The sequence below is a fragment of the Neodiprion fabricii genome, chromosome 1, assembly GCF_021155785.1.
Source record: "Neodiprion fabricii isolate iyNeoFabr1 chromosome 1, iyNeoFabr1.1, whole genome shotgun sequence".
In the NCBI taxonomy this organism is placed as follows: Eukaryota; Metazoa; Arthropoda; class Insecta; order Hymenoptera; family Diprionidae; genus Neodiprion; species Neodiprion fabricii.
In genome coordinates this window covers 6,595,399-6,623,118 of record NC_060239.1, presented here as the reverse complement: position 1 = coordinate 6,623,118, position 27,720 = coordinate 6,595,399, and the positions used below count along the sequence as shown (strand labels likewise).

The window sequence follows — 27,720 nt, the reverse complement described above, 5'->3', positions numbered from 1 at the left end:
AAGTTCAGTTCCACTTTTTATCCCCTGCTTAATAATTTTATTGTTTCATCGATACGCCGTTGTAACAAGGGGACGTGTACCTAAAGAGTATCCAGCTACCTTGCGGTGGATTTGGAAGACAGGAGTCTCGACATGATGCGAATACTTTGAAACTTTGATCACTCGACGCCGGGAGGCAGACGAGCGTCGCGACGTTACCGCAACGATTAAGTAGATTGCCGTGGAAAATTTGCGGACATTCTGCGCAGACGGCCTGGCAACAGGAGCCGTAAATTGTAAAGAAAGAAAAAAGAGGAAAGACGAAACGACCAATAAGCCGTCGATCAAACCACTCCGATATGCATCACTGCGGTTATTACTAAAAATGTACTTTCCAGTGTTGGCGAGAGGGATCATCGACGGGTATTTTACGGCAGTGATATTACCGGGGCGTGAAAAGCTTTCGAAATATCGCGCTTTTATCGAGGAGATGTATAGAGCTTTATCGCTGTTATTCGCGGGGCGAAGAAGCCTGCTAAAATACCCGAAATAATTTATTCGAAGAGCATAATAATTCTGTCGAGAAAAAGAAAAAAAAAAAAAATACAAACAGGATCAACTTTGAAAATTCTTCCGTACTTTCATTTTTCTATTTTTTGTTTCTTTTTTTCTTCTTTATCCAGGTTCATAGAAGCTGAAATACTTTCGCAGAATATTAGAACCTTTGACGTAGAGTTTTTCCCGATCAAACTTTCCCGGCCACCGGTCCGCCTTGTACTTCTTATGCCCTCGATGGTCATTTCGCGTTTGTTCTCGCAAATTGACCATCGATTTAAACGCGGGGCGAGTCTCTTTATGTTCGCATACTGCGAGCTATTTTACCGAAGGACGTTTCTCCCCGTGGATATCTGGGAAAAACCGGACGCTTTACACCGCGGGGGACTCTGAAACAGTACCGTGAAATCTACTCGAAACTTTTCCCTCTATTCCTGCGGGGATAAATATATAACCAGACTAACCGAGGGTGAACGAAAAAGACCCGAATTGCTGTGGCCGGTTCGAAGCGGTGGAGCTGCGTCGTTTTTTCTCCCATTCTCTTCCTCCTTTCTCGGCTTATTTTCATCTCTGATCGATACGTTTCAAACGGCGCTTTTCATGGAACGAGTTCGAGAACTCCGAGCGTGCCAAAGAGTCGATGATTTAATTTTTTAACATACGGGGGACTGGCTGTTCCGAATTCGCAGCTAAAATCGTTCTTCGGGATTTCCCTTGGCTTTGAACACGTCTCTAAATTACCCTGCCAAATGTTCCTCGATTGCCTTTGACGCGTCTGCAGTCGTCGGGTGGATGATGTTCAACGATACACGGTACAAGTAAACGTCGATAGCCGCGAGAATGTACACTTTGCGAGATAACGAACCTGTTAGCTGAAGGATCTGCAATTTCAGGGTTCTTATTTCAGCCGTAAGCCTTTCGACTTCAAGACGAGTTTCCTCCTCCCGTTGATTTGCTTCGGCAAGACTGGTCGTCGTAACGGGGCCTGAAACAGAAGAAAAAAATCTAATCAGCGCGTACATTCCTTCAATATAAAATCCTTGTACATTTGACATGGTTGAAGAATTAATTGTTCTCCCGTACTGTTTCCTGCCCTCGAAACAACCGCGGAATTGGAAGTGAAATTGGAAACTACGTCACGACGAAGTTGGCCTTTGGTGCTGTTGCAGCCGACAGGCGATGCTGCGAGCCGCGTTTATGACAGCTTCGGAGATACGCTTCACTCTGCGGACGGAATAACATCTCCAAAGGATCCGGAACCCCGAAATATCGCGTTACAATTTCATATCCTCATTCCACCCCTGGAATACCTCGTTTACTTACCGACTCGGCGTTTCGCTGGATAGAATTGTGTGGCTGGATGATATAACCCATGCAGTGAAACACATTTTGCCCCCAATGCGCCTTTCACTCCGCTCGCGAGTATTCAGTCCTAACGAGATGGGGAGGTATATCGAATATCTCGTTTGTTCGGCACTGCACCGGACGTTTTTTAGTTGGAAAACAATTCTCTCTCATGGATGTACGGGGAATTTGGCAAATTGATTACGCATCGGCTCTACCGACCAAGGGAAAACTTCTCCGAAGCATATTCCTGGTGAAAGTTTTTGCCGAAGATTGGACGAAGCGTTGGATGACGGCGAAGAAACGCCAAATCGATCCGTCGAGTGTTCGACGATTTTTCATCAGATTAGAATATTATTCGCGAATCGAATACACGTGTAATGCGACCTATATTGAATTTCGTAGAAATTCTTTAAAGCCTCGAAACGAAAGAACTTGCAAATATTTCTTCCAATTTTGTGAATCCGGGTGTAATATCGAAAACGGCTCAACGATGCGAGGGAAAGGGTGAGCGTAGGGCGCAGGTATGGATTTGATCGTTGAACGCGTTCGGGACATCCGGGGTATCGATAAATGAAACTCTGAACGGCCATAACGCTCGGTTAAGTCTGTTATCTGGTACGGTACATGCAGAGGGTGGTGAATTTCGTCGCGAAAACGAAGGTCAAGGGCGCGGTGAAAGGTGGGAACGAGAAAGGTGGGAATATAGATTATTTTTTAACGGGAAGAAATGCCGCGACCAGAAATTAAGAGTAAATAATTTCTACTTTATCGAGGGAATCTGGAGAATTTCGGTGGAATTATTATTTTTTTCTCATTATTCGTTAATCCGACACCACTTCCGACATGCGAGCACGTAATCCGTTGTAGGATTTTCCGCTCTACACGATGCTCAAGTCATTTTTCATCTATCGATAGCGGTTGTTTTTGAAGAAAACGCAAAAAAAAATTTAAAGCCGATTATGCGGCTCGAAAGTAATTTCGGATTTGAGTTCCTGAATATTTTTAATTCAGTGAAATAAAAGCAACACCTTGGTTAGAGCGGAATCCTTACCTCGTTTCCACATCTTCTAAACAAATCTTCATGACGCGATGATTGAGCTTTAAAAAAAAATCCCGACACCCGGTATATTTCAACCCTAGGCTTGACATACGGCTACGGCTTATTCCCATCGTTTTAATAAACGCGTGTAACAAAGTTCATTTACACAGTAAAAAATCTCGCGCCAGGTTGATTAATCAACTTTATCTTGACGGAGAATTTGAAAAGCTTGGACACCTTCGCCTGAATTATGCATGTACATGCGAAGAGCAGCGACTGCAATTAACGCCGATACACGAGCCAAGAAATAATGTGAGAGGAAGCGGACGAAAAAATGCTGTAAGCGTTTTCCGTTGCCTTTCGCCGGACCGTCGATTATCCGAAAGTGACTTTTGGCGTGAAGCTTTTTGTGTGCGCGCGCGTGTGTGTAAGCGTTTTCTTTTTTCATTTTTCGTCCTTTTATCACCCATTTTCACGTGCCAAGAAACAGGGGCGCAGGACAGAGCCATAATTCATCGCATGAACTGAAACGAAGACTCGCGTGAAATGGCGTCGGGCCAACCGACCAAATATCATCCTCTCCGCCCGGAATAAGGTTCTCCCGTGAAAATTACCGCGGTTTAGTCACGCCACCGAAAAAGCTTCTTAAGGGCGCGTCAATCCCTCGACTCAAGAAAAACCTGCACCCCTTGCACCATTCTATGGAACCCAAATTCTGTTTCATACTCGAATTTTTGGATTTCAGACGAACGCTTTCCGCAGTTTACATTCGTAATTTTTCCCCCCGTATAATGTAAACATTGATAAACTAAACTTCCCCGGTTTTTACACCCTTGGTTACGTGTGTTCGATTTTCGGGCACAGAGTTTACGCATCGGGGCTGCTGGTTCGCGGAGGCGGTTTGTAGGCGTACTTCGATAATGTCCACATGTCGATGGTAAACAGAAGCGTCAGAGTGACCAGCGATGCGTTATGGAATATAAACAAGCTTGCAGGATGGGACGGGGTTGGTTCATGTCCGGTTACGTCACTCCGCAAGCCCGCACCCTCGGAAATTCGGGTGGCGCGAGGTTTGATGGAATAACCCTTCGACAGCTGGCAGCGTGCAGAGAAGGGGTGAAGGGAAATTTCTCGTTTTCGCAATTGCTTTTTTCGCTCGATATTCAGTCGGCGCGTTGTACAACGAAACGTTTTACTCCCCGGTAACTTCCGTGGCATATTTCGCAAATAATTAACAGTTTCCTAGCCCGCGGCGATTCGGGGGTACTGAATTATACATGCATGCACGCTATTGTTGGGTAATTAAAGGTCAGTCTTCCGCAGGCCCTGGGATCAGGTTTCGATTACGGAAACTCTACGAGGTAGTGGAGGATGCTGTATAATTACACCTAATTTCGCAACAACACCCTCGCTGTATTGTCTATAGTTATAGCGTAATACACCGCAGCTTGAAAGCTGCTATCCGCTGCCAGTTTTCCATACAACGATGTATAAGTTTCGCGGGTTCCAGTAATCGAGATCGATTCTAAGGGTGCACCACACGATACGTTATTTTACAATGAAATTTGAGAACGATTGTATATTTCTCTGTATGATTAAGTCTGCACGTTACGTAGTTCGAGACATTGCAAGATACTGTTTCTATAAATATGGAGCGTAAATAAAACGCTTTGCTTGCTTACTTTTCTTATCTCTCGATTGTTTAATCACAGTACGATTTGGTTTATCGTCATTACGCAATTTATCACTTCCCGTCCGCAGTCGGCGCCGACTCGTGAATCTGTGTCTTATCTTACATTTGATATGTAGAAAATCAGGGGCTTATCTAGCCTGTGTTTAGTATATTATTACACGCCTTACATCATCAAGCGTTGTTTATACGGGGTCAGTTTCTCCATTATCTCATGCCCCGTTTAATATATTCAACGCCGCTCGTGGAGATTCTCTCTATTTACGTTGGACTCTGAGACCATTTCGCGAAACAATTTCTCGTATCTGCTTCTCTCTCTCTCTCTCTCCTTTCTAACTATATCTCAACTATCCAAATCTGTAACTGGTATCACGAAATTACTATAATCTTGTACGAAAATTTATATTTTTAGCTAGTATTAAGTAATTATTATTACCTTTGTTCAGCTAATGTTTGCCCGAAGGTCACACCAAGACACAAATACTGCACTTATCAATCCATTGATCAATCTCTCTCTGTTTGTATCGAAACGTCTTCTCCTCCAGTTGTAGGGGAAATCGATACTAATCGTCACTGAAAAGATCTGAGGCTTGTGAGAAAAGAAAATTTTTCCAAGGATCATTCGTAGACACGCGTCGGAAGTGGAAAGGCTGTTGGGAGCTTTTCGATCCAGCTTCGATAATCGGAATATTTCTTGGGCAAAGCTCGACTCGCGTTCGGTAACGATATTATCCCCGCGTCTCGGCAGACTTGTTAGCGGTGGTGATAATTTAAGATCCGTACGATATAATTAATTGCCGTAGTCGCACCCACCGCCGCTTCCTCCTTTGAACAAAAAGCCACGTTGAATGTGCGTCATCGTGTGCCACTGACGTACGATGGATGGGCAGACACCCTCTATTTCTCCGTCCTTCTTGCTCTCCTTGATCTCCGTCTCCGCTAATTCCTCTAATTTCACCTCGACTCGGCAATGGTAGGTAGGTACTTTGATACAGACGAATAGTGACTGGCACGTTTCCTCGAGTGGCTCTTTGCTCGGAATCTAATGCCCGTCCAAAGACTCCCGACTCCCCTCACCGCGTGCCATTCAGTCATTTCGAATCTTGGGAAGCTGGCGGCACGTGAGGGTAAGAAATAAACGTCGCGGTGATAAGAATAGAGGCAGATTTTACTCAAAACTGACGGAAGAGAGACACACAGTAAGATTTTTGCTAAATGAATACCCGTGGCAACTATATTTTTTACTACAAATGTAGGTAGCAGATTTTACACTACACGCAGTGGATTTCACTGTTTCTAGAATAAATTCCCGAATGAAATTTGCTGTCGTAGCTTGAAATCGAACAAATTTACTAAATTCCCAATCATTTTAACGCAATTTCAAACGAACCATAAATATCTGATTATTTCTTTGTGAATCCACCACTTTTTATTTTTGCGTTTTCAAAGAGATATTAGAATCATCCAAATTCGATTATTCGATGAAGAGCTTCAATTCATTACAATAGTTGGTTAGTCAATTGCAGTGCCAAATTCAGAAATGGAATAGTAATTTTTTAACGTACCACAAAATAGAGGCAAATATTTGGATAAAACGTTGGTTAAAAAATTGTACGGGAGTGAAAATACATTGAGTGCTCTGTCATCATTTTGGGGTATGTATATTTCATTTATAACATGCCATGCCCTAGCCCTGCAGTCACTTAAAATAATACATTGCGTTGAGGGCTGTATACATGTATATTATGACGCAATGCGCGATCCAACAGCAGCGTGTATTCATCTTGATTAAACGAACGTCACGGTAAATAACAGGTGTCGTGTAAGGATAAAAGCCACGTGGGGTGGCAGAAGGAGAATAAATTAAAAAAAAAAAGAACGGCAAATTGGGCATAGCAAAAAAGGGGCGAGGTGCGAATGGTGAAACTTTTTCAAAGAAATATCGTACAATACATATTTTTCCGTTCTTTTTTCGAATTTTTATCAAAAAATGTATTTTTGTCGTGAAATTTAAATTGTTGCCAGTTAAAAAATGTGCAGCAGCCGTTCTTCAATTAATTATGGATGACTCAATAAACCCGAAGTAATGAAATAAGCGTTTGATATTTGAAAAATGTTCAACACGTACTCAGACGTTTAATATAGACTGTTTGTCGATTTGACTTTTTGTCGTACGCATCCCTTAAGATAAAAATTGATTTTCGGCTATACAAACGAGGTTCTACTTTAGTTAAAGCCCGGCGAATTTGACTTCGTCTCAATGTTGCATTACAATGTATGCGCAGCTAAAAAGAGGAATCGGACTAACGCTAGAACATTGTTAAACAATAACGAAAAAATTCGATTACCCAGCCTAGAACAGCGCAGATGTACGCACGCGTGTATCGCGCGAAGCCCATTGTTATTTCGCATATAATAGCCTGTCATCAGCGGCATTGTTGCACATTTGGTGTAGAGGTGGAGTGCAGACGGCTGCGTGTATACAAGCCTGTATCCTGCGAGGGGTGGAACCGCGGATAATTCGCTGCAAGCTTTACGGATATTATGCTTGCAGCAAACCAGAAATTATCAGCCCCTCGCAGCGATTATTTTGACAAGCCTGATCGCGAAGGCTGATGTGCCGGGTGAAATTTCGACCCGGAATGCTGCACGGATATGTGCAGAAACCGGCATCGGCCGGAAATACGGCCGGCTAAAACGGTTACCGGCTCAATTTATACGTTTTCCAGTTTCCTCCTCAAACTAACAACCCCTCCTCCTCACCTTTCGTCGCCCCGGGCTGACTCGCCGCGCATATTCATCCCGCGAAACAATGGAAATTCAATTAACACCCGCCTGTTTGGTATTTCCATCCGGTGATCATAATTATTGGCACGTCTGTGTAACCCAGCAGTTTCGGAGATTATTAATTATCGTATAAAGTGGTCAAAACCTACACTCGTTTTGTCTTGCTACGTCGATAAGCTTCTTTCACACTCCGATTATGTGCTCATTCCATTGTGGAAAATTTCGATACAATCTTCCGAGATCTTTTCGGAGTAAACAAAGGGTGTTGCTGGGTAAGCATGCCTTATCTCAAAATGGATTCTGCGGGTGACCGACTGTTTTCTGTTAGTAAATGACTCACGCCAAATTTTATTCTTCTAACTCCATTTTGCTTCAAGTTATCGCACAAGACGTGATTTTTAGTCTTTTCGCGACAACTCTGCAACTTTTACTCGTAAAATTTTGAAAAAAAATCCAGATCCAGCAGACACGATATCTGTACGTATCGAGAATTTTTTCAGATTTTTCGTTTTGAAACTCCACCTCCTTTCCGGTCAATTTTGAAGAAGCATCATCGTCTTTTTTTCACAGTGTGAATATCTGCTTTCGTGTGATGTTCCGTAATTTTTTCAGATTTCTTCCGATCAACATTTTTCACTATTTTATTGGCACGGCATGACCACAGAATGAGTGCATTTTCACCTGATGTTTCGTGGACTTCGTTTCATTCCAAAGCAAGTGATATTGGTATATCATGCAGCAAGGGAATAATCGACTTTTATTCCCGTATTGCTCAACGCATATTGACTTGAAAAGTGGGACCCGATATTCTGAGCAATATTGTGCGTGAAATTGAGAAAATAAATTAAACAAAAGGTTCGCAAAATACTGCAGACGAATCGATCAACCCTCTGCAACGTCTTCGTCGTCTCGAACGTCAGGCGCAAGATTAGGTATGAGGAAATTTTTCATTTCCTTGTAATTTCATCGTTCGTCTGGAACTTACGCTTCGGGGATGAAATACGATCCTCACCCCGTGGCAGGCAGTCACGATCCCGTAACCGGCCCGTCGACTACCACCCTCTGCATCAGCTACACCTGACGTTACCTTAACGTCACCAACATCCGGTAAGTTAATACGAACAGATCACCAAGCGCTCTTCTTCGTTCATCGATTATTTATTTCACTAGATCGAGCAATACGGGTATTTAAATTGCCTTAAGGATTCGAATTAGCAATAAGTGTCAGGTAGCGCGGAATATTGCAGGCATGAGCATCCTTAATACGATCAAATTTTCTTAGCGAATTGAAAAAATTATTTGATTTCTTTCCTTGCCAACATCGTCGAACGTAAGAACGAACGTTTATTTTCCATTTTACGCCGCTTTCACATTCAGGATATTAAATTTCCCAAACTAGAGTTTTACAGGATCGAATTATAAGTTAACTTCGTCAGTTTTATATCGAGTTTTTTTTCATCTCACGCTCGAGTTGCGTAGAGGGAGGGTATATTTTCAGCTTTGTGATTCGATTAACCAACGCATCCATCAGATGGCCGTCAACCAGATTAATTTCCGGTTCGTTTGGACGGGGTCCTTCATCCTTGAGCCGCGGTGATCGTCGACCATTCGTATCCCGAGGGATGTTCGGCCCGATTCGAGTTTCTTTCGAAGTGAACTGACGTGCATCGAGGCGAAGAAAGAACCGAAACGGTGATACGCGTGTATTTATCGTTTTAATCGTGCTACCGTAAAGAAGAGAAAAATAAATAAACAATTCGCAGGGAAACGGCAAAAATTTATATAGCGTCGGTATTACATGGGCAGGGAAAAAAGCAATTAACTCTTCTCCCGATAATCATGGTTGTCCAAGAACTTGACGCGCTTGTGGGGGTAAGCTCCTGTTTGCCAAAAACTCCAATTTTAACGGTGGCGCTTTTCGCTTGTTGATTTTAGCAGAAATAACCTCGGATGTATCACGCCGCGTTGATCCGTCAGTGACTGTGTTTAAAATCGCCCCCGTTGGTTGCGAAAGATTCTATTAAACCGAGTAAATTCCGCGTTACACCAGCGGCTCGAAAGTCGTCCCAAAAAAGGATTTAGAGTCCTGCCGCCGTTGACACCCGCGCAAAATTTAAGGACTTTGAATATCCGACGGAGCACAATTGCAACGAATCGGCACGGAACGACGGTTTATTTTCGCTGCATCTGCGGTATCGATTTGCAATTTTGGGGCGTGCAAACCGTTGAATTCATTCGATATTGTCTCTTTCATTCGACAAGACGTGAGTTATTTGCCTCTGTCAAATAACGTTCTAATGATTCCGCCACTCGCACAATTACTTCCACATATCGTACGTATGCGCTGTTGCAAATTAATTCGGGTTTCGCCTCCGTGATAGCTCTCGCGCCAATTCTGTCCCCCCTAGGTTTGACACAAGCAAATAGCAGCTGCGCGTACCATCGTTCACGAATCACGATGTACCTCCTCACACAAATAAAGGCCTGCTCTCGCACGAGCGAAAGGCACCACTCGTCCAATGTTCTATTCGCCGTTGCTTTGATTAATTAATCAATTCCCGAGCCGTCGGTGATTGATTGATTGATTGATTGAACGCTGCTAATTACTTAGTCACCCCGAAACTCTGCCCCTTCAACCCTCGATCTCGTCATTCGAATAATTGCACGGGTCATCCGTGACCTAAGGAAACAAGGTGCGCCAGAACCGATGACCGATTTTCGCTCGGTCTGCGCGTATCCAAGATGACGTCACAGAAATCACGTGAATAGGCTACTGATTTATTTCCGCATATTCTGTTTGCTGAAAATGCCAGCTTCTGCAATGAAAAGTTACAAGAATGATAATATAAACACTAAAGTACAAAATATCAAGCCTACGTGACGTCACCTTAGATATGTTTTCTTATTTATTCAACTAACGCGTACGTATTGCGCATTGTTTCATCTTGTTTCCTTACGTCGTGAATCATCGTCGTTCTGCCATTATCAAGTTTCGAAGACAAAGATAAAATGATAAGGACGGGGAAGGAAGCTGGTCGTCCGATCCGTCTTCAAATTTGTGTTAGGTGCGGTTTCCTCCGATTCGCCGTATTGCCGAGCTTTTTCCTTCTCGTTGGTTTTCAACAGGAACTTCGCTCGTCTCTGCTAAACTTGAAACTTTCGAACTCGAGGCTTCTTTTACTGCACGTAACAAGTCCTCGGAGGTTTGCGCGTCGATCGATTGGAAAAATGAGCTTTTCTTCACCGCACCTTCGAGCTTGACAGCTTCTTCCGCTTTTCCCGGAGGCACACATCGCGGTACACACATATTCTCGCCCGTCGAATCGCCTTGACACTTGGCGTAACGACGCGCCCTTTCAGGCAGTCGCCTCACGTATTTCGCAAAGACGACTCCGGGCTGCTCCGAGCTTACGAAGCTCGCAAGTCGGAAAGAACGACGACGTCGTCGAGAAAATAGGACCGTAGCTAGGATCTTACGTATTCGCCATACGCTGCAAACTCACTCCGACGTACGTATCTAGTTCTGCATCTGCAAAACCGGGCGCCGTTAAAATTCGCGAATAATCTTGAAGCTGCTTCATAATTCACGTGTCTTTGTTCTCCGAATATACCCTCAAAGTTCGCGGTTCACGTACGCGGGGCGAGCTTTAAATTTCCAAGGTATAAGCAAGTGGCCTCTTGGGCACGATTTTTCTACGGATGAGAAAATAAACACGTGACTGTAAAACGCCGCACGTGTTGATCTTGCGAATTTTTCGTTACACCTGCGATCGGGTTACACAAGGCGGAGATTTGTCGGATGAAAGTGTAGATCCTTTTTTTAACAAGTAGGTGAGATTCAGAATTTTAAAAAGAAAAATTTCCAACAGGTTCTATGCCTGGAGTAAAATTCGTAATTGCAACAAGCGGCTTTAGACTTCCCGTTCTCACTCTGCATCTTTCAAATTCATGGTGAAAAAAAATAAACTAATATCTAATTCGAATTTCGAACTATAAGTTCAGATTTGTGAATATCAACTTCCAAGCCCTTCGACACCATATTACATGAAAATATCAGGATTTTTTTTATTTTGTACCACTGTAACGGATCCACCATCGCAAATTTTGGAAATATAACCTTGGATTCGTTGTAGGTGATCCAACAGAACCTCCGCCGACCAATTTCTACCAAAATCGGAAGATTTTAGATTTTTTTCCACCGTATTGGATCGACATTTCGGATCTCGCAATCTGACTTCAGATTCGTGATCAGCCACCCAACAAACCGACTAGTGAAAATTTTCATAAAACCCCAAATGTTTTTAGTTCTTTTACAGCTTGTTGAATACGTCATATATGAATTTTACACATCTGATCTTATCTTCGTGATTGGCGATCCAAACAACCTTAGGGCACCAATTTTCACTCAAATCTGTTAACCCATTCTCAGGATATCACCATTTTTATTTGATTTTTTGGAAATGGAGGTGATTTTCTAAACTTCGAAGCGTGAGAATCTAGTAGAAAATAAAATTTTCAATTTCGGGTTGATTACAATAAATTCATTTCCTCTGGAAACAGAGAAACGGGAAGTTAAAAATGATCACGCGTTACGTAATTATATCACGAACGGCTTTCGGATATTGAAGTAGCGTAGAATAAACGATCCGAAAATCAACCCTCTAGAATTTCAAAGCGACCACGCTTTCCAAGTTTCAATTTTACGTTCGCGCAAGCTCAAACGAAAAACGTTATTGAAACGAATGCGGTTTTGATTCGAAGCGCAAATCGCTCTTGAATCTCGAATCGCCCGGCTTGCGCGCAAAAAGCGAATTTATTCCCGTACGAAAGAGAATAGTATTATTTTGACGCCCTGTAGTCCACGGCCGGGAGTGTGTTTCCAGAGCTTACAGGGGGCGACGTGTTCTATGTATATCATGCAGCGGGTACAGCTCATGAATCTCAAATAGCTCCCTCCGGTGGTACAGGAGCTGCAAGCAAGAATACCGGCTGCTTCCTCCTTTTTCTTTCGCCGTGCACTTTTAACGATCGAAAGAAGTGCGAGGAGGGAAACGAAAGGGAGAAAACCGCAAGACGGAATTCCCAGATCGTCGAATGCCGCCAAGTCGTCCGTCGCAACTTTACGTACAGCAGATTTTTTACCGGTCAGAATAGCAATTTTTGAAAATTATGCCCCGAATACGATATACAAGATTTGCGGGTGGAGAAATAAAGAGGAAGAGAAACGGGCTGATTACGGCGTAATTCGGCACTCACGGAAGGCGGGAATGATCCGGCATCAAACACTTACAACGCGGCTCGACACTCGTTAACGGGAAACTTAACGCCGGAAAGCCGACGCACCGCGGTTGGCTGCCTGGCAAATTCGCGCATGCATATTCAGCAAAATTATTCGCATTCAAGTTTAACGTTGAAGCACTTTGCGGACGGAGGTTCAGCGGGAGTCGCGAAGCGGAGCGGAAGAGGGACGCGGGTTTCTATTATCACCGCACATCTAGAAATTTGTTAGAGGCTACGTTATACCCGCCTGACGCACGTTAGTCGCGTGTGTAATAACAAACGCGTCGAGACCTCAAAACGCGGCCTTTTCCCTGGATGAGAAAATTCACGGCTGAATTATAATCACTGCGGTTTTTAACATCGCCAAAATATCGCGTCCTTGTAGCTCGCGCCTCGAGGCGGCGTTCAGGTTCCGAATTTGAAAAGTTCCGAAAGCACCTGATTCCGAATTATTTGGTGGAGAGACTTGAAGTAAAGGAATCAAACTTTGAAGAAACAACAAAGTTTCGAACGGTTGGAAACCTGGCAAAGTTACGAAAAATAACGTTTTGATAGAGTAATTTTCAAATTTTCATCATTTTCGTTCTTCGGCCAATTCAAAACTTTGATATTTCGTCAAAGTTTGATTTCTTTACTTTGAGTTTCGTGGCCCAAAAAATTCTGAATTTGGCGCTTTCGAAATTTTCAAATTCGTTGTTTCAACTTCACTGCCGAGCTTGCAGTTGAATTTCGGTCATTTTCGCAGAGCTATTCGGGCAAAACGGCGCGCTTACAGATATGCAGAGGGGTGGTTTTCACTGCAGCGCGGTTGAACCGGCACTGCGCTAACCGGACAAGATAAATTGCTGCGGATTAGGAGCATATTATTTAACCTCTGGTTAATTAATGTCCCATGCCGCTGCGGCAGCAACGGCGAGGGAATGCGGAGATAGAAACTCGCACGGCGCCGAGTTTAATCTCCCACCTCTTTTGATAAGTAATAATTCACCGTTGCAAAGAGTTTCCGTTTGAATCGTCAAGTGATTCGGACAAGTACGTTTCGCGTGTACGTTACAACGGGCCGAACGCGTATCTCTCGTTTCGAAATGCGTCATCTGTTATTGAAACGTCGTCAATTAATTTACCCCAAGCGGTGAGCGAATACATGCAGCCTTCGTGCTTATTTGAGCAGCCCGAAAGCGCCCCTTTTCATTTCAAGAGGCTCGCTCTCCCATATATTCACAATTTATTATTCATGCAGCGTATATGATCGTTTGTTATAACCGTACCAGCTGTTTGCGGAATCATCGATCCTCTCCCAGAAAGGAACATCGGTATAAATAATACGCGTTTGTCTAGTATTCGGATAAATTTAGACACGAGGAAGACACGACCGGCCTGACATCGGAATTCGCGCAATCCATAATTCAGACACTGAACCGCAAAATCCTCTCTCTTGCAGATTGTTTTCCCTAGTTTATCGTTGAGACGAACGCCAAATTCAGCTAATCTGATACAGGATCCTTCGTCGCTTTACTTTTCCTTCACTGTCAGTTTTAATCGCGAAATTCATCTCCTCGCAACACCTGTGAAACTTTCGAAGCGGTGCCTAAATCTACACGCCGCTATAAAATAATTAAGACCGTGACATTTGAATGTCAGTATAAAAATGTTATTTCCTACGAGAAAAAAGCCGAGAATCAGTGACGCGTACGTAAAGAATCCTGCCGAAATTTCTTTCCGATATATACAATCAGATAATATTTATCCTTGATCGATATCAACTCTGATCCAAGTTTCAGTTCAGTGCGACACTCTCGTTTCTTAATCGATACTCAGGTTCGTACGTAAGACTCGCATCCCATCCGATGTAAATGAATTTCTGAAAAACTATCGCCAGGAAGTAGTTTGGCAATTTTCATTCCGTCTTACTCGCAACAACAAGCGCCTTAATTACTTTCCCTAATTAATGGTCTAGCTTCAACGATCTTACACCGTCTTCCCAGTTTCTTTGCCGTTTCACCCCTTTTCTCCGACCGCACCTTCCCTTTTGCCACTTTAAAGTAACCCTTGAGTAAGGCTTACCGCCGACCCACCCCCTCAACGCTCCGTCTCTCACTTTCGTACACAGGACACTTTCGGTTCTCGGCATGCATGTACATTTACACAGCGATTACTTCCCATTGTTTTTGTTCGGTAAAAAGTTCTTTGTCCCTAGTGGCGTTAACTTATTACCTACCCCTGCACCCACGGGCACCGCTTACTCGGGTTATTCCATCTGAAACAATGGAGACAATGACGGGCATTGTCCCGGTTTTAGAATTTTGAAACCCCCGTGGAAAGACGCGTTTCAACGTGTCGTATCGCCTTGTTTTTGGGTTAAAAGGAAAAACTCATCTCCGGCCCCCGAAGCGGAATATTCAACACTCGCGGAAAAGTTTATACAAATTAAATGACATTTCTGAAAACCGGATAAATTTTTCCATCGCCTCGAAAATATTTCCTCTTCGTTTCGACGCGAAAGAAGCGTTCTTTTTTTTTTTGCTTCGAAGCAAAAATCCACTTGTATTCGAAATTTGTTTCTTCAAATCAACTTACTTTCCTGTCAAAATACATTTTTATGCGAAAAAAGTTAACTCTTAACATTACGTAGTGGAGTCAAAAAAAAAAAAAAAAAAAAAAACAAGCTTCAATTCATGTAACTTTCAATACATTTTCTCTTCAGATTCATCGGAAGGGTTTGAAAGAATACATCTCGTTACATTACGTAACGAATAATGTGTTTCGCCGGATGAATTCACGTTCGCCTGACGAAAAATCGTCGATCGGTGATCGCGGCTGAATCAAAAGGCTTACTTTTACCGGGTTGGCGCCAGTCTTTGTTGTCTACGTCTAGGTACACACGCTGGGAAACCGTTCAACGTGAATTGGAGACGCTGAAGTCTCGGCAAGTACCAATTAAATCGGGTCGTAATCGCCTTGCCATTTTCGCTGACGAAGTGGATTATGCCCTATATACCCGAAAGCCACGGTATATTATCGTATTTTCAAATTCCCGGGTGGGGATGTCTTATCGTTTGTCAACAACAATCAAATGCGGGAATGTGATTAAGTCGACCTCGTATCCGCAGCTCAGATTATTCTCCAGCATATCCGTGCTCTACCAACCGAAATTGCAAATTTATTCCAATCGCGTATAAGTTCGCGATATTATCAGACATCCCAATCACAAGTATGAAAAATTGAGCCGAGGCCTCGAGCGTTGAATTCTCTGTGAAAAACCGGCAGTTCGGGATCGCGTTTCAAGGCAAAAAATACGTCTCAACGTTCCGAAAAATATAATATTACCGAAGCTTGTAAATGTGTGCAAAAAAAAAAAAAAAATAAACTGTCAAATAATAAAAATATAAGAACACTAAGAGGTGGGATAAAGTTCTGAATACCGAGTCGTATGTGTTCCAATTCAAAATTCAAATTTCACCCGCGACTAATTCCGTGTCACATTTGCCACAGAGAATCCTTGCTACAGCTTCCTCGGTATATTTACGCGGGATTTGGGTTGTAATATTATATGTACCTACAGAAAGGTATAATGGGTAATAGTCTGTGGTACGGACCCATCTCGAGGCGGGTCGAGGATCTTGACGAGCAAGGGTATCAGGGTCGTCGTTTTCCTGGCAGTAGAGAGACTCGTAAATCGCGACGCTCGACGTCGAGAATTGTAGCCCGCGTAACGTTCAATTTATACGCGATTATTGCGCTCTTGAATATACACGCATAACCGGCACTTTGCAATTACGCTTTAAACAAATGTATATTTTACGATAAGAAAACGAAGGGAAGAACGAAAAGAGAACAGGTTTTCATTTTACCTCTTTGTCGTTCGTCGGCGTGAAACTGCAGCTCGGTTTCACTGCGTTCGCGACAGAATTTCATTGTTCGCTACTCACCGGCAGTGTCGATTAAGTCACTCTCCAAATTGTTGAAACCGCATCTGCTCAGGAAAAGGAGCGACAGCAACGACAGGGAACAGACGAGGACCAGCAGACGCGACAGAAGTCGCACACCCAGAACGCGAAGCATCATGTCCCGGCGTCGCCTGGAAGGAAGATTGAATTTTCGTTTTAGAAAATCGCTGTGATTGAGTGAGAAACAGTGTGAATCAGAGACGCCTTCGTTGGGTCGTTGATAAAAATTTTCTTTCAATTTTGGGAATGAAAACAACCGAGTTGTTACCGTTATTTTCCTTGACAAAAGAAGGAAAAAGGAAAATAATTCCAGACGTAATTGTCTTCTGATACTCGAGAATTCTTTTTTTTCCTTTTGTCTTCTCGTCCTCTGCAGTTTAATTATTTTTATAATTCGGCAAAATATGCGGGAACGAGCCGGGGCCGAGTCCTTTTGATATATTTTCGGCACCGCGGTTGTGCAAGGTCCTTGAAATACGTTTGAAGGATCGTAAATACCCTGCTTCGTTCAGGCGATAACTCTTGAAGGAGCTTTCGTTTGACTTTGTGGCTCGATGACGATGTCTGTAGATTTTCTCCGGAGCCTCGTTAGTCGTCGCGGGCTCGTTGCTTTCATAATCTCGAATTATCCAATGTTCATGCGGGCTTGAAATATGACAGAGTCAAAGGAGAAAAATTTCCCCCCCAAGTTGGGTCGAAGTGGAGAAAAAATTTATTACAGAAGATAAGAGAGAGATGAGAAGATGAATAAAAAATACGAACCGAAGGAAGCTCGAGTTCCCCTCATTTCAACTCGTCAAGACTTATCTCGTTATTCTCAGCATCTCCTACTGTAACCGTTATTTAACATAACAAGTTACATGTGTAGCATAAATTATTCATTTTCAATGAGCGAATGAATCGCTCGTCATTTTATTCGTACAATTATACCGGGTAATTTCTCGCAAGCGATTAAATTATGACAGGTAATTTGAGAGGGTACTGGAATTGTTGTTTTCAACGCACTTCTTGCGTTGTATGGCTTGAAATATGAGAGCCCTAAATGTCCGATAACCAGAAAATTTCACGCAGCAATATTTGAGAAGGTTGAATGTAAGGTCAATTATAAAAATACTTAATCGAGCAGCGTTTCGATGCAGCGAACGAATGCCAAACCGAAAAAAGGTGAACAAGTCATTATACCGAACAGGGGCGATACTCTTGTCCGTAATAATTTATCGTCAAGTACCCAATTAAAGTGAAAAATGAGGAAATGTTTAAGAAGCTTGTTTCGAGCGATGAGCAGCAATAAAGACGGTAAAATGTCTGAAGACAATGGTGAAAGCTCCCGATAAACACCACGTAGGCTGAAGTATTCCACCCGCATAGTAAATTAGCCGAAGGTAAGCAGGCTTGGAGGCAAGCAGCGAACTCTTTAAATCCTATTATGAAAGTAATCGTCGTTGGGGGCGCGCGGAATGGGGTGGAAAACGCGTAACTTTCGGCGATAACAATCTTGTTCGAAAACAAGGTGGGCTTGAGCTGCAGCCGGGGGAGAGAATCGAGCTTGCGGATCTCGGCAGGGCACGAAGGCCCGGGAGGGTCGTCGATGCTGGCATATTGATCTAAGGGTTTGATTAGCATTTTCCGAGTACAACAAACGGCGCGAAACGTTCCGCGAATTCAAAAAGCTTCGCGGAATTTTCACCGGAGTACAATAAGTGTGAGAAAACTTTTGAGGCTTTGATCGCGGCGAGTTGAGCGAAAGCCGGCTGAGGAAAAACGGAGGCGGAATATCCTGCAGCAGAGATCAAAAGAAATTTTCAACGATGAATAAAGTACCTTCGTGCATCTCGGCACGCTTTATTTTCGGGGGGCAAGAAGTGTTTTCGAATTATCTCTGCGTCAAATTTTACTCCTCTTGAATCGATAGCCTCGGGGCGTTGTAACCTTTTACGAAAATTTGGAAATTATATAAAATGGACGAATGAGGAATAATGCATAAAATGGTTTGAAACAGAGGTTAAGGCTTACGTGTCAGTGCAAGATTGCGATTACGAATATTACTGTTACAGTTACTTACGTTTGATAGAGTTTAGGAATTACGATTATGTAAAGTTGCGCTGAGTAGGACAAGTTTTATTAAAGTTGCGTTAAGTAGGTCGAGTTTGTTAATCGCGTTTAAAGCGCAAATTAATTAGCTCAATTATTATAATTCATTATTTCGATTACCGCAGTTGATTACGTTAATTAGCGTGAGGGGAAATTATTTTTAGTTTAATTTCTTTTGGATTGCCGTAACGTTCTGAATAGTTTTTCTTTTATTATATTTTTACCGTATCGGTAATGTGTACAATATACCATTTTTATTACATGTATTTTGTCAAATTAGAGAGCCGCGTCGAGTGTCTTTCTCTCTCTCGAAATTATCCGTCCCCTCTCAACAATATCGAGAAAGCGGAGTAAAGTAAGGTTCGATTAGAAATTGGTGCAGTGATGAGAGATTAGAGCATATCGACGATGTTATACAACGTAGAGTGAGCAACTACAAATAGTTTATCAGTGTGATTCTATTGATTAAAGAAATTTTCAATTTGTTAACGGTAACCCTCGTCGAGATTTTATTAGTGGATCATTGCTTGATCAGGTTTCAGTCCGTACCCAGGCTGCTTGAACACAATTTAGTTTTATTGAAATCTGAAGTTGACTTCTTTTCATCGAATGCCGTAAGCCTACCAACGGTTGGATTTGTTCGTTCGTCTTTCGAATTCTTTTTCTCTCTCTCTCTCGCTCTCCTTCTTCCCTCAATACATTTACTTTGCGCATTATACACCGCCACAGTGCATGTACGTATATTTTTTGTAAAAGTACCTATATTTTATTTACGAGTGTACAAAAAATAGCAGTGACTTTGCTTTTGTCTTATTTATACCTCGGGATGAACGGGCCTCTACTCATTTTCCGGAAATGTAAAGAGAGAGAGAGAGAGAGAGAAAGAAACAGGGAGGGATGGAGCAACGCACTTGTACTTACGAGGCTTTTTCTTACGTTAATAATTCACCCCGCTGCCGCCTCTGAATGTATCAATTTAATAACCACGTCGGATTGGATATTCGTCCGTGCTTTTACTCCTACGCAGCATTTAATGTCAAATGTCGAGGGAGCGGTCGGCGTTTGCGGAGCTGACAATGAGAGAAGGAATCGAGAATTTTCTCTGAAAACAAAAACGTAAGAGAGAGGTAGAAAATAAAAAAATAAAAAAAACAAACAGAGAGAAATCTCTTCTGCGTAAAGAATTTCAAGAGCAATTGACACCGGCACGGACCGGAAAAAAAGGGGGCGAAAAAGACAGGCGGAAAATAAGCCAGGAAGAGAGAGAGCGGGGGAAGGGGGGGGGGGGGGAAGAGAGAGAGAGAGAGAGAGAGAGAAAGGCGACGTGCGATATATACTGTACGTTGCTGCAGTAAGCCCCTGGGAAATCCCTGCAGATAAATTGCAAGGTATATGGCTACGCGAGATTGATAACGTCCAGGGGTAACAAAAATCCGACTTCACCCTCCAATGGATTATAGGTTATTGTAGCTTGCACCCTACGGTTCGAAATGTAATTCGCGACTTGATTAGCGTCGATGCATATTCGACGAGTTGTTCCCGGATTCAGCGAGTTTTTACTTCGTATTGGGTGTTTGCATTCAAAACAAAAAAAGAAAAAACAATAAAATGTTTCATATTTGTACGAATGAGGAAAGTTCAAGACAATCAGGTTTCGTTTTTTTTTATCGGTTTCTCGTAAAAAAATGTATTCGCGGGTGTTACGAGCAACTGTATTTCACTAATTTTGTGATATTGTGTTGCTTGTGTAATGTAAATAGATTCGAACTGGTTGGTTGAAAATTTAATCGATTTATTCCATTTTCTACAAAGTCATTGAAACGTTGTTTTCTTATCAAGTTGGCTTGGTGAAATATTTTATTTTAGAAAACGGCTAAGGGTCGTCAGTTACGATCGAAGATTAATAGTAAAATTTAATTGACTGCTTGGAGAAAAGAAAATATATTAGCCATCGTTGAGTTAAACCAACTGAATCTATTACTTTTTTAATCATTGTGAAATGATTTGAAACGAATCGTTGCTATCTGGACGTTTATTTATAATAATTCCAGTATTTTTTATTCTTAAATTCTAAACGAGGCATCCGTAGCTCCCTAATAAATGTAAAAATTTCATAAATATTCAAAGTACGGAAACGTCGTTGCGAAGTTCGCGAAAGATATCGATTCCGGCGAACCGACCGCCTTAAGAGTTCGGGGCGGCTGACGCAGGTGTAATGAAACTGGAAGAGCAGGGTCCACATTTGCGAAAGTGACGTCGTGCTGTGCAGCTGAATTAATTCAACCGGGCAAAGAGGCTCCTAGGAGTCGACGTGACCTCCCCAATTGGATTAAGAATCACGCTGACTTTGAGAATCCTCTCGCGTTCGTTTCGCAGTAAAACCATCAGGTATATTCGCGTTTCACGTGTATAGAAAGTGTGACTACAGCGGACGCGGGATTGCGGAATCTCAGATTACCTTTTCTCGTCTCGCGAAAAAGGGTCATGAATTCAAGAACCGGAAGGCGAGTCATTTTCGCGACTCAGAGTCAGTCGGAAAGATCAAAGGTAGGAACTTGTGAATTTACAAATTCGCAACTCGTCTTAAAATCTTCTAACCATTCGACACAAGAGTTCCGTTTATTATAAATTTCGCGAATGATTGATCCCGAACAATATGCAAAGCAAACAGCTGTGCTGCAAGCTTTGAACTGGAACGGCGTACGAAAACTGCAAATATTCTGCTGAAAATGCGCGGTAGAATATTGCTTTACAAGCGAATATTTCGCTTCCTTTTTTTTTCTTTTTTTTTCCGTTTTCATTCGCGCTCGTTTTTTCGATAGCATTGAGTTATATCGCGTTCATTTTTTTCCCGATACTTCGCCCACTTCAACCGCATGGACAGATACGAGGTATCGAAGCGCGTTGTTCCTACTGGAATAGATATATCGGCGACACGAGAAGGCAGAGCGTCAAATTTCGTAACGCATTTACGTACGTCAAACAATAAATTTGCTGTACATATTGCGAGCAATAGCGTTTCGGCTTTACTCAAACATTGTTTACGAATAACTGCAAAGTTCGCAACAATATTATATCAGTAGTTACATGCAAGCATCTCGTTGTTGCTGATAATGAAATAAATATTGACCGCTGAAAGCGTTGACGAAGTTAGAGAAAGCGGTAAAGAGGGAAAGCGGAAGTAGATAATTCAGTATCGCCGCATTTTCAATCAGCGAGTTACAAAATTTTTTTTCGAAGCGGTATTGCAGCAGCTCCTCTGGCGAATCGTTCGTCTCAAATATCTCAGTCTGAGACACTGCGTGGTGTGAAACAAGTCGATACAAAATACAGGATGGAAAAGAGGAGAGAATTGAAGAATGTAAAAATAAAAAAAAGAAGCTCCTAAGAAAAGAACAGCTGCAAGCTGCACTGGGTACTTGGACTATCTTCTGCAGCTGGAACTTTACTCTTGACCAAAGTACCTCTTCACCGTAGGCGTACTATATCTGATTCCATAAAGCTCGGAGAGTCGGAAAATGATTTCTGAATGCGTTATTTATACGATTCGTAAAAACAAGACAAACAGAAACGACAAAGGGAGAAAAAAAAAGTTCCTCATTTTTTTCCCCCGAGAATTAAAAAATCTGGAAGCTGCTTATACAAACGCGCGCACTTCAGATCCTACTTCAACGACCCGAGTTTCTCTCAGCAGGTCCCCGCCTTTCTGCCCCCAAGTGTCGAGCCGCCGCACGAGCGAACGAAATATGAATAATGGAATTAAGTTGGTCCCGCTCTACACCAGGGCGAAAGTTAGAACGAGTTTTTGGCACGTACCAGAGACGCCATGACACTTTTAAAGTTGAACGTTTATTTGGTTTTTTGTTGTTATTTTTTTTTTGTGTTTTTTACATGCGGGCGAACATCGCGCCCTCAACGAGTTCCAGAAATATAATGTACATAGGAACATATATGTATATGTATGCATGTGTGTATTTACGTAAAATATACAGTCGCCGTGCCGAGAAAGGAACAGAACTGAGAGCGTATAAACGCCGGAAGCCAGGATGTCACCTTATTTTTACTGACAACCGTCAACCCTACTCGAGGACGAAGTTCCTTCCATTCCTTCCCTTCCACATTACGCCCTTGGACGTTCCTGGTCTCTGTTCTCTGCATATTTTACATTCCCGATTCGACGCGTCACCTGCAATTGACGGTGAAAATTAACCCCGTTTCGATTCGGAAGACGGTACGTGAAAAACAATACCTTCCCTTATTTGCGTTTTCGAAAAGAGTAGTTAAAAACGTTACGATTCTTCTTGTATTAATCGTTTATGTCCACCGAACTTGCAATTTCACATCGAAGCCTTTGGTCTTCTATTTGTCTATATTGTGAAATGAATTTGAGAGGTCATTTCGTGGTTTGAATTGAATTCTATCAACTTTGGTTTTACTGTTCGAAACTCACGATTATGAGTTCAAAGTTCCGTTGCAATGATTTGTTCACTTGAATATTATAAACTTAACACAACCTTGACTCTGATATATAAAACAAGAGGCCAAGCTGCGAGAAATCTATGTAGACATGTCTGGTGCATCCGAGTCGAGCGATAACACGGAACTGACCTGCACTGATAATTCTGGCGAGTACGACGAACTCTGATAGCAATTCTCCTCGCTACACGCGACTCGCGTCAGGATAAAGCGATTGCGGAACGGAAGAGGTTTGATAACCGATGTTGAATGGCTAAAAAAATATTCGTGAGGAATGTCGTTTTAAGATAACTCGAGAAAGAGTGTTCAGGGACGAATGAACTCCATCGTTTGGTTGTGAATCCAAAGTTACGAATAGAGAAAAAACCATTCGAAAAATTTCCAGTAATATCATTTGATCCGATGATGGTTAATACAAATGAAATAGTACTCATACCTCGTGATAAAAACGAATTCGAGTAACTTTAAAGAACACGAGCAAAGATATCAGAAATTTTAGGAAAGGTTTTATCATTACAACGTTTCAATCTAATTTCAATGTTTTATGCCTGATTTTTCTTATCAAACAAGATCTCCACAAATTGTGACTGTTTGTAGAAAAATCTTCAATCAATTTTTTGGGATTTCTATCTAAATAAATCGAAAAACATTAGAATCGGATCAAAAATACCAGGGTCTCATCATTTTGAACGTTGTAATCGCAAAACCTTTTCCCGAGTTATTCATATCTTGACTTGTTTCATTAACTTTCCGTTTATCTGTTTACAGAGAAAAAAGGAAGTTATTGTAATCACCCTTAAAATGAAAAGTTAAGTTTTCACTAGATCTTGACGTTTCGAGGTCTATATTTTGAATGAAAATTGGTACCCGGAGATTTTTTGAGTCGCTAATCACGAATCTAAGTTATGATGTGCAAAATTAAAATTTTGGTGTATTCAACAAGCTGTAAAAAAAACTAAAAATTTGGGTTTTTACGAAAATTTTCACTAGTCGGTTTGTTGGGTGACTGATCACGAATCCGAAGTCAGATTGCCAAATCCGAAATGGTGATCGAATATGGTGGAAAAAAGTTTAAAAATATTCCGATTTTGGTTTAAATTGGTAGGCAGAGCTTTTTGGGTCACCGATAACGAATCCAAGGTTAGATTTCGAAAATTTGTAGTGATGGGTGCGTTATAGTGGTGCAAAATAAAAAAAATCGTCATATTTTCGTGTAATACGGTATCCACGGTCTTAAAAATCGTTAATCACGAATCTGAATTTGTAGTTCGAAATTCGAATTCGACATTATTCTTGTTTTTTCTACAAGAACTTGGAATCTGCAGTGTAAGAACGGGATGTTCAAGAGCTGGCTCATCGCCAGTCCAAAGCCGCCGCTTGTTGATCGTCAAGTTGGTCTTTCTTTGGCGAACTCTTGATTCAGATGGGACTCATTCATCCTTAACACCGGCGGAAGTTGATACGTAGTTTACAACTTATCGTAATTTCCGAGTGATTAACGCGCAGTGACAACGATGAACAATAACAACAATAACAACAAGGGCAGCAAAGCACTGCAGGTGAAACCGTAGCGCAATTTGTCGCGTCTCTCAGAAACAATGGCCAGAGAGAGAGAAAGAGAGAGAGACAGAGAGAGAGAGAGCGGTTAGTTTCCCGCTTTCCGCGTCTCACACTGAGACTTAGCTCGGAATTAAATTATTTCTGTAACAGCTGAGTGTTTTACGGATTTCATGCACATACATTTTGCCCGCTCCCCGCAGAGCTTGCACCCGACAGTTTTCCCGCCTATCCGAATCATCCCTTAAAGCCCGCGAACCGATCGCCGTGCTCTGGGAGTAAACAGACCCGCATCGATCCTCGACCCGCGCAAAATTGCGTGCGTGCGGTAGGCTATTACGAAATATAACTATACGTATATTCCGAAAAAAAATGTAACGTGGCAGAGCGGCTCGCGTGTCCGACGGAAATCTGACGCCCCGCTATCTTTCGGTAATCAAAGTTTCGGAATCGCTGTTTTCTTCTTTTTTTTTTCCTGCCACACCGAAATGGCTGGAATCCAGTCTGTCAGCTCGCAAAAAACGCGTCTTGAGCAGAGCTCGTGAAAATATAATTGCTTGATCGTCGGTGATTAAGGTAAGTGTACGAGTTATTGACCACGACCAAGTTGTTGATCTTTTTTGATCGAATCTGTTTAATACTTAGTTATAAAATTACCAAATAATTAACTCGTGGTGCTTGACCCTCTGGAAATTGGTTTTAGTCATCGAGGAATTCACAATTTGTGCCGTCAGTTTATAATTTTGGAAAATTAAATGGTTAATAATGGAATCTAAACGTTTCAATAACTGGTAAACTTACCCTGGACGTTATTTTCTGGAAATAAACTTATACCCGCCAAAATTGAAAAACATTTTGGTTGAAGTTGGCAACGTTAGTTTAACGACGCGCGTTTAGGAAAATCGTTACCTTTCCAGCCTTGGGATTCTCTGAAGTTCAGTTAGTAAATCATAACAAAGAAAACGTGTTCGTAGCTTGATAGGCCAATTCCTTGAAAGTCGTTCTAAAATCGTAGAACGATTTATTCCATAACGTTTCATTACCGAAACGTTACTATCTGCAAAATGGTAATTCTTCTTCATTTTCTTGTAAGCGGAACTTTTTCAAGTAAATTATCAATCGAGATAGGTTTTTATTGCAAAAAATATCGAATCACGCCCCAATTACGTGATTGCAGGACCGAAAACCATAATATATTATAACAACAGTAATTTTCACAGAAAACTTAAACTCGCGTTTATTTTCTCTGAAATTCCGAAGTCGTCGCAAATCACGGATTATCCAATTATCCAATTTATCTTCAATTATTTTCAATATCGCAGTAAAAAAAATTCTCTTATTCTACTGTAAATAATCAAACGTCTGATGTGGACACGAAAAAAAAATAGTTGAATTTAAAATTTGTGGTGATCAAATGTGACAAGAAAATATATACATAGTTTTTCTCTCTTTAAACGAACATGTTTTCATTCATTAACCTGAAGTACTGTTCTGATTGCTCTTTTCTCGCATCAAATAACATCTTTTTGAATCCATGATGGCCATACTTGACGAATTCAAGGAATCTCTTCACCGTGCACGTGCTCGATAATCTCCCTCAGCGCTATTGACACCATAAAAAAATATTCATTTCTCCATTTCACTCGCAGCGCTGCAAAGCTTTGAAACCCTGCAGTTAAAACAGCACGGAAAGTAACTCGTGTAGCTTTCATCGTCCGCTATAAATCCGATGATGCATCGGGTCGGTGGAAAGGGCATCGCGCTCAAGATCTTTCTTAACGTGTGTGCTGCGAGGGGCGTGTAAGGTGAAAGGTAGCGTGTATACTGCGGGGTATGAATTTGCGGTCAACAACCGCGGCGTTGAGTGTCGAGAAAGGAAGTGCGGAGGGTGAAAAAGGGTCGCCGAAGGGCGCCTCTCTCTCTCTCTTAAAATAAACTAATTTCTCTCCCTCTCTCTGCTCGACCCGCTTCAAGCCAACCCTCAGCATTGTCCCGCGCAACATCAAGCTCAGGGTTCCCGGTCTCATTACGATCGCTCCGCTCCTGCAGACTCGCTCCAGAAATTTCCTTCCGTTCCGTTCCGTTCCGGTCTTACGCGGCCCGAAATATCCTGTCAGGATAACTGTCTTGTCCACCTCCGGGAGCTTCCTGCAGTCCCTTGACCCTTTCCTCGAGGGAAACATCCCCTGTCCACGCTACCGAATATAATCCATCTTTCATTCGGATGTAAATCTGGATGAATTTAGGGCTCCGTACATCTTCCCAGAATTTTTCGCGAGGCCGTTTTTCAAACCTCGAAAATTTTACGGCTCGACTCGAATGAGCTTTCAAAGCGCGTTTGCACGGTCGAAAAATTTTTTATTCACTGACCTCTCGGCTTCACTTCACTCGTCTTTTTATAACGCCTGTAATTCTTAGGGTAAACGTTTCTTTTTTTTTTTATTGCGCGAGTGAACCGACTACGATATAATTTAATTACTCACTTTGCAGGGGACTCAGAAGTTGGGGATTTTGACATTAGGTCTCTTCGGATCTGTAACAAAAAATATCGTGATCGATTACCGATTTGTTGGCAGACTCGTTGTCTGATTATGAAACTCGAGATTGAAACGGACAAGCTAATCACTGATTCCTTCCAGTATTGATAAACGAATTGAATTCTTCTTTGAATTCTACAGGTATGAACCAGCGCCGGGAAATACTGAAACCACTCTGCTTTTCACCTACGGATAATAAATTGCCTCGTAACGAAGTAAGTAGAATATTTCAAACAACAGGTCGGCCGATTTGCTTTGATTAACTTTTTCAACAGACGCTGTATCACGTTGGGTATATAACACGAACTGATCGAAGGGGAGTTTATTCTCAAAAACTCATCAGAAAGCATTTCTAAATATAATAAGCAGGATTAATAATTTTCTGAAAGAATTTTTTCCAGCTCGTTCGCTCGGGAAACTTCTCAATAATTAGCA

At 42.1% G+C, this 27,720-nt stretch overlaps 1 protein-coding gene across 1 annotated transcript in view; it reads right to left on the bottom strand.

Moving 5' to 3' along the window:
• LOC124178283 (chondroitin sulfate N-acetylgalactosaminyltransferase 1) overlaps window positions 1-27,720 on the bottom strand; it is a 58,959-nt gene that overhangs the window by 8,275 nt on the left and 22,964 nt on the right. The window contains exons 2-4 of the mRNA XM_046561522.1: window positions 27,232-27,281; window positions 16,607-16,755; window positions 1,400-1,519 (exon numbers count right to left, since the gene is read on the bottom strand). Of these exons, the coding sequence (XP_046417478.1) occupies window positions 1,400-1,519; window positions 16,607-16,755; window positions 27,232-27,266 (304 nt within the window). The 5' untranslated portion in view covers window positions 27,267-27,281. The remainder of the gene's footprint in view (window positions 1-1,399; window positions 1,520-16,606; window positions 16,756-27,231; window positions 27,282-27,720) is intronic.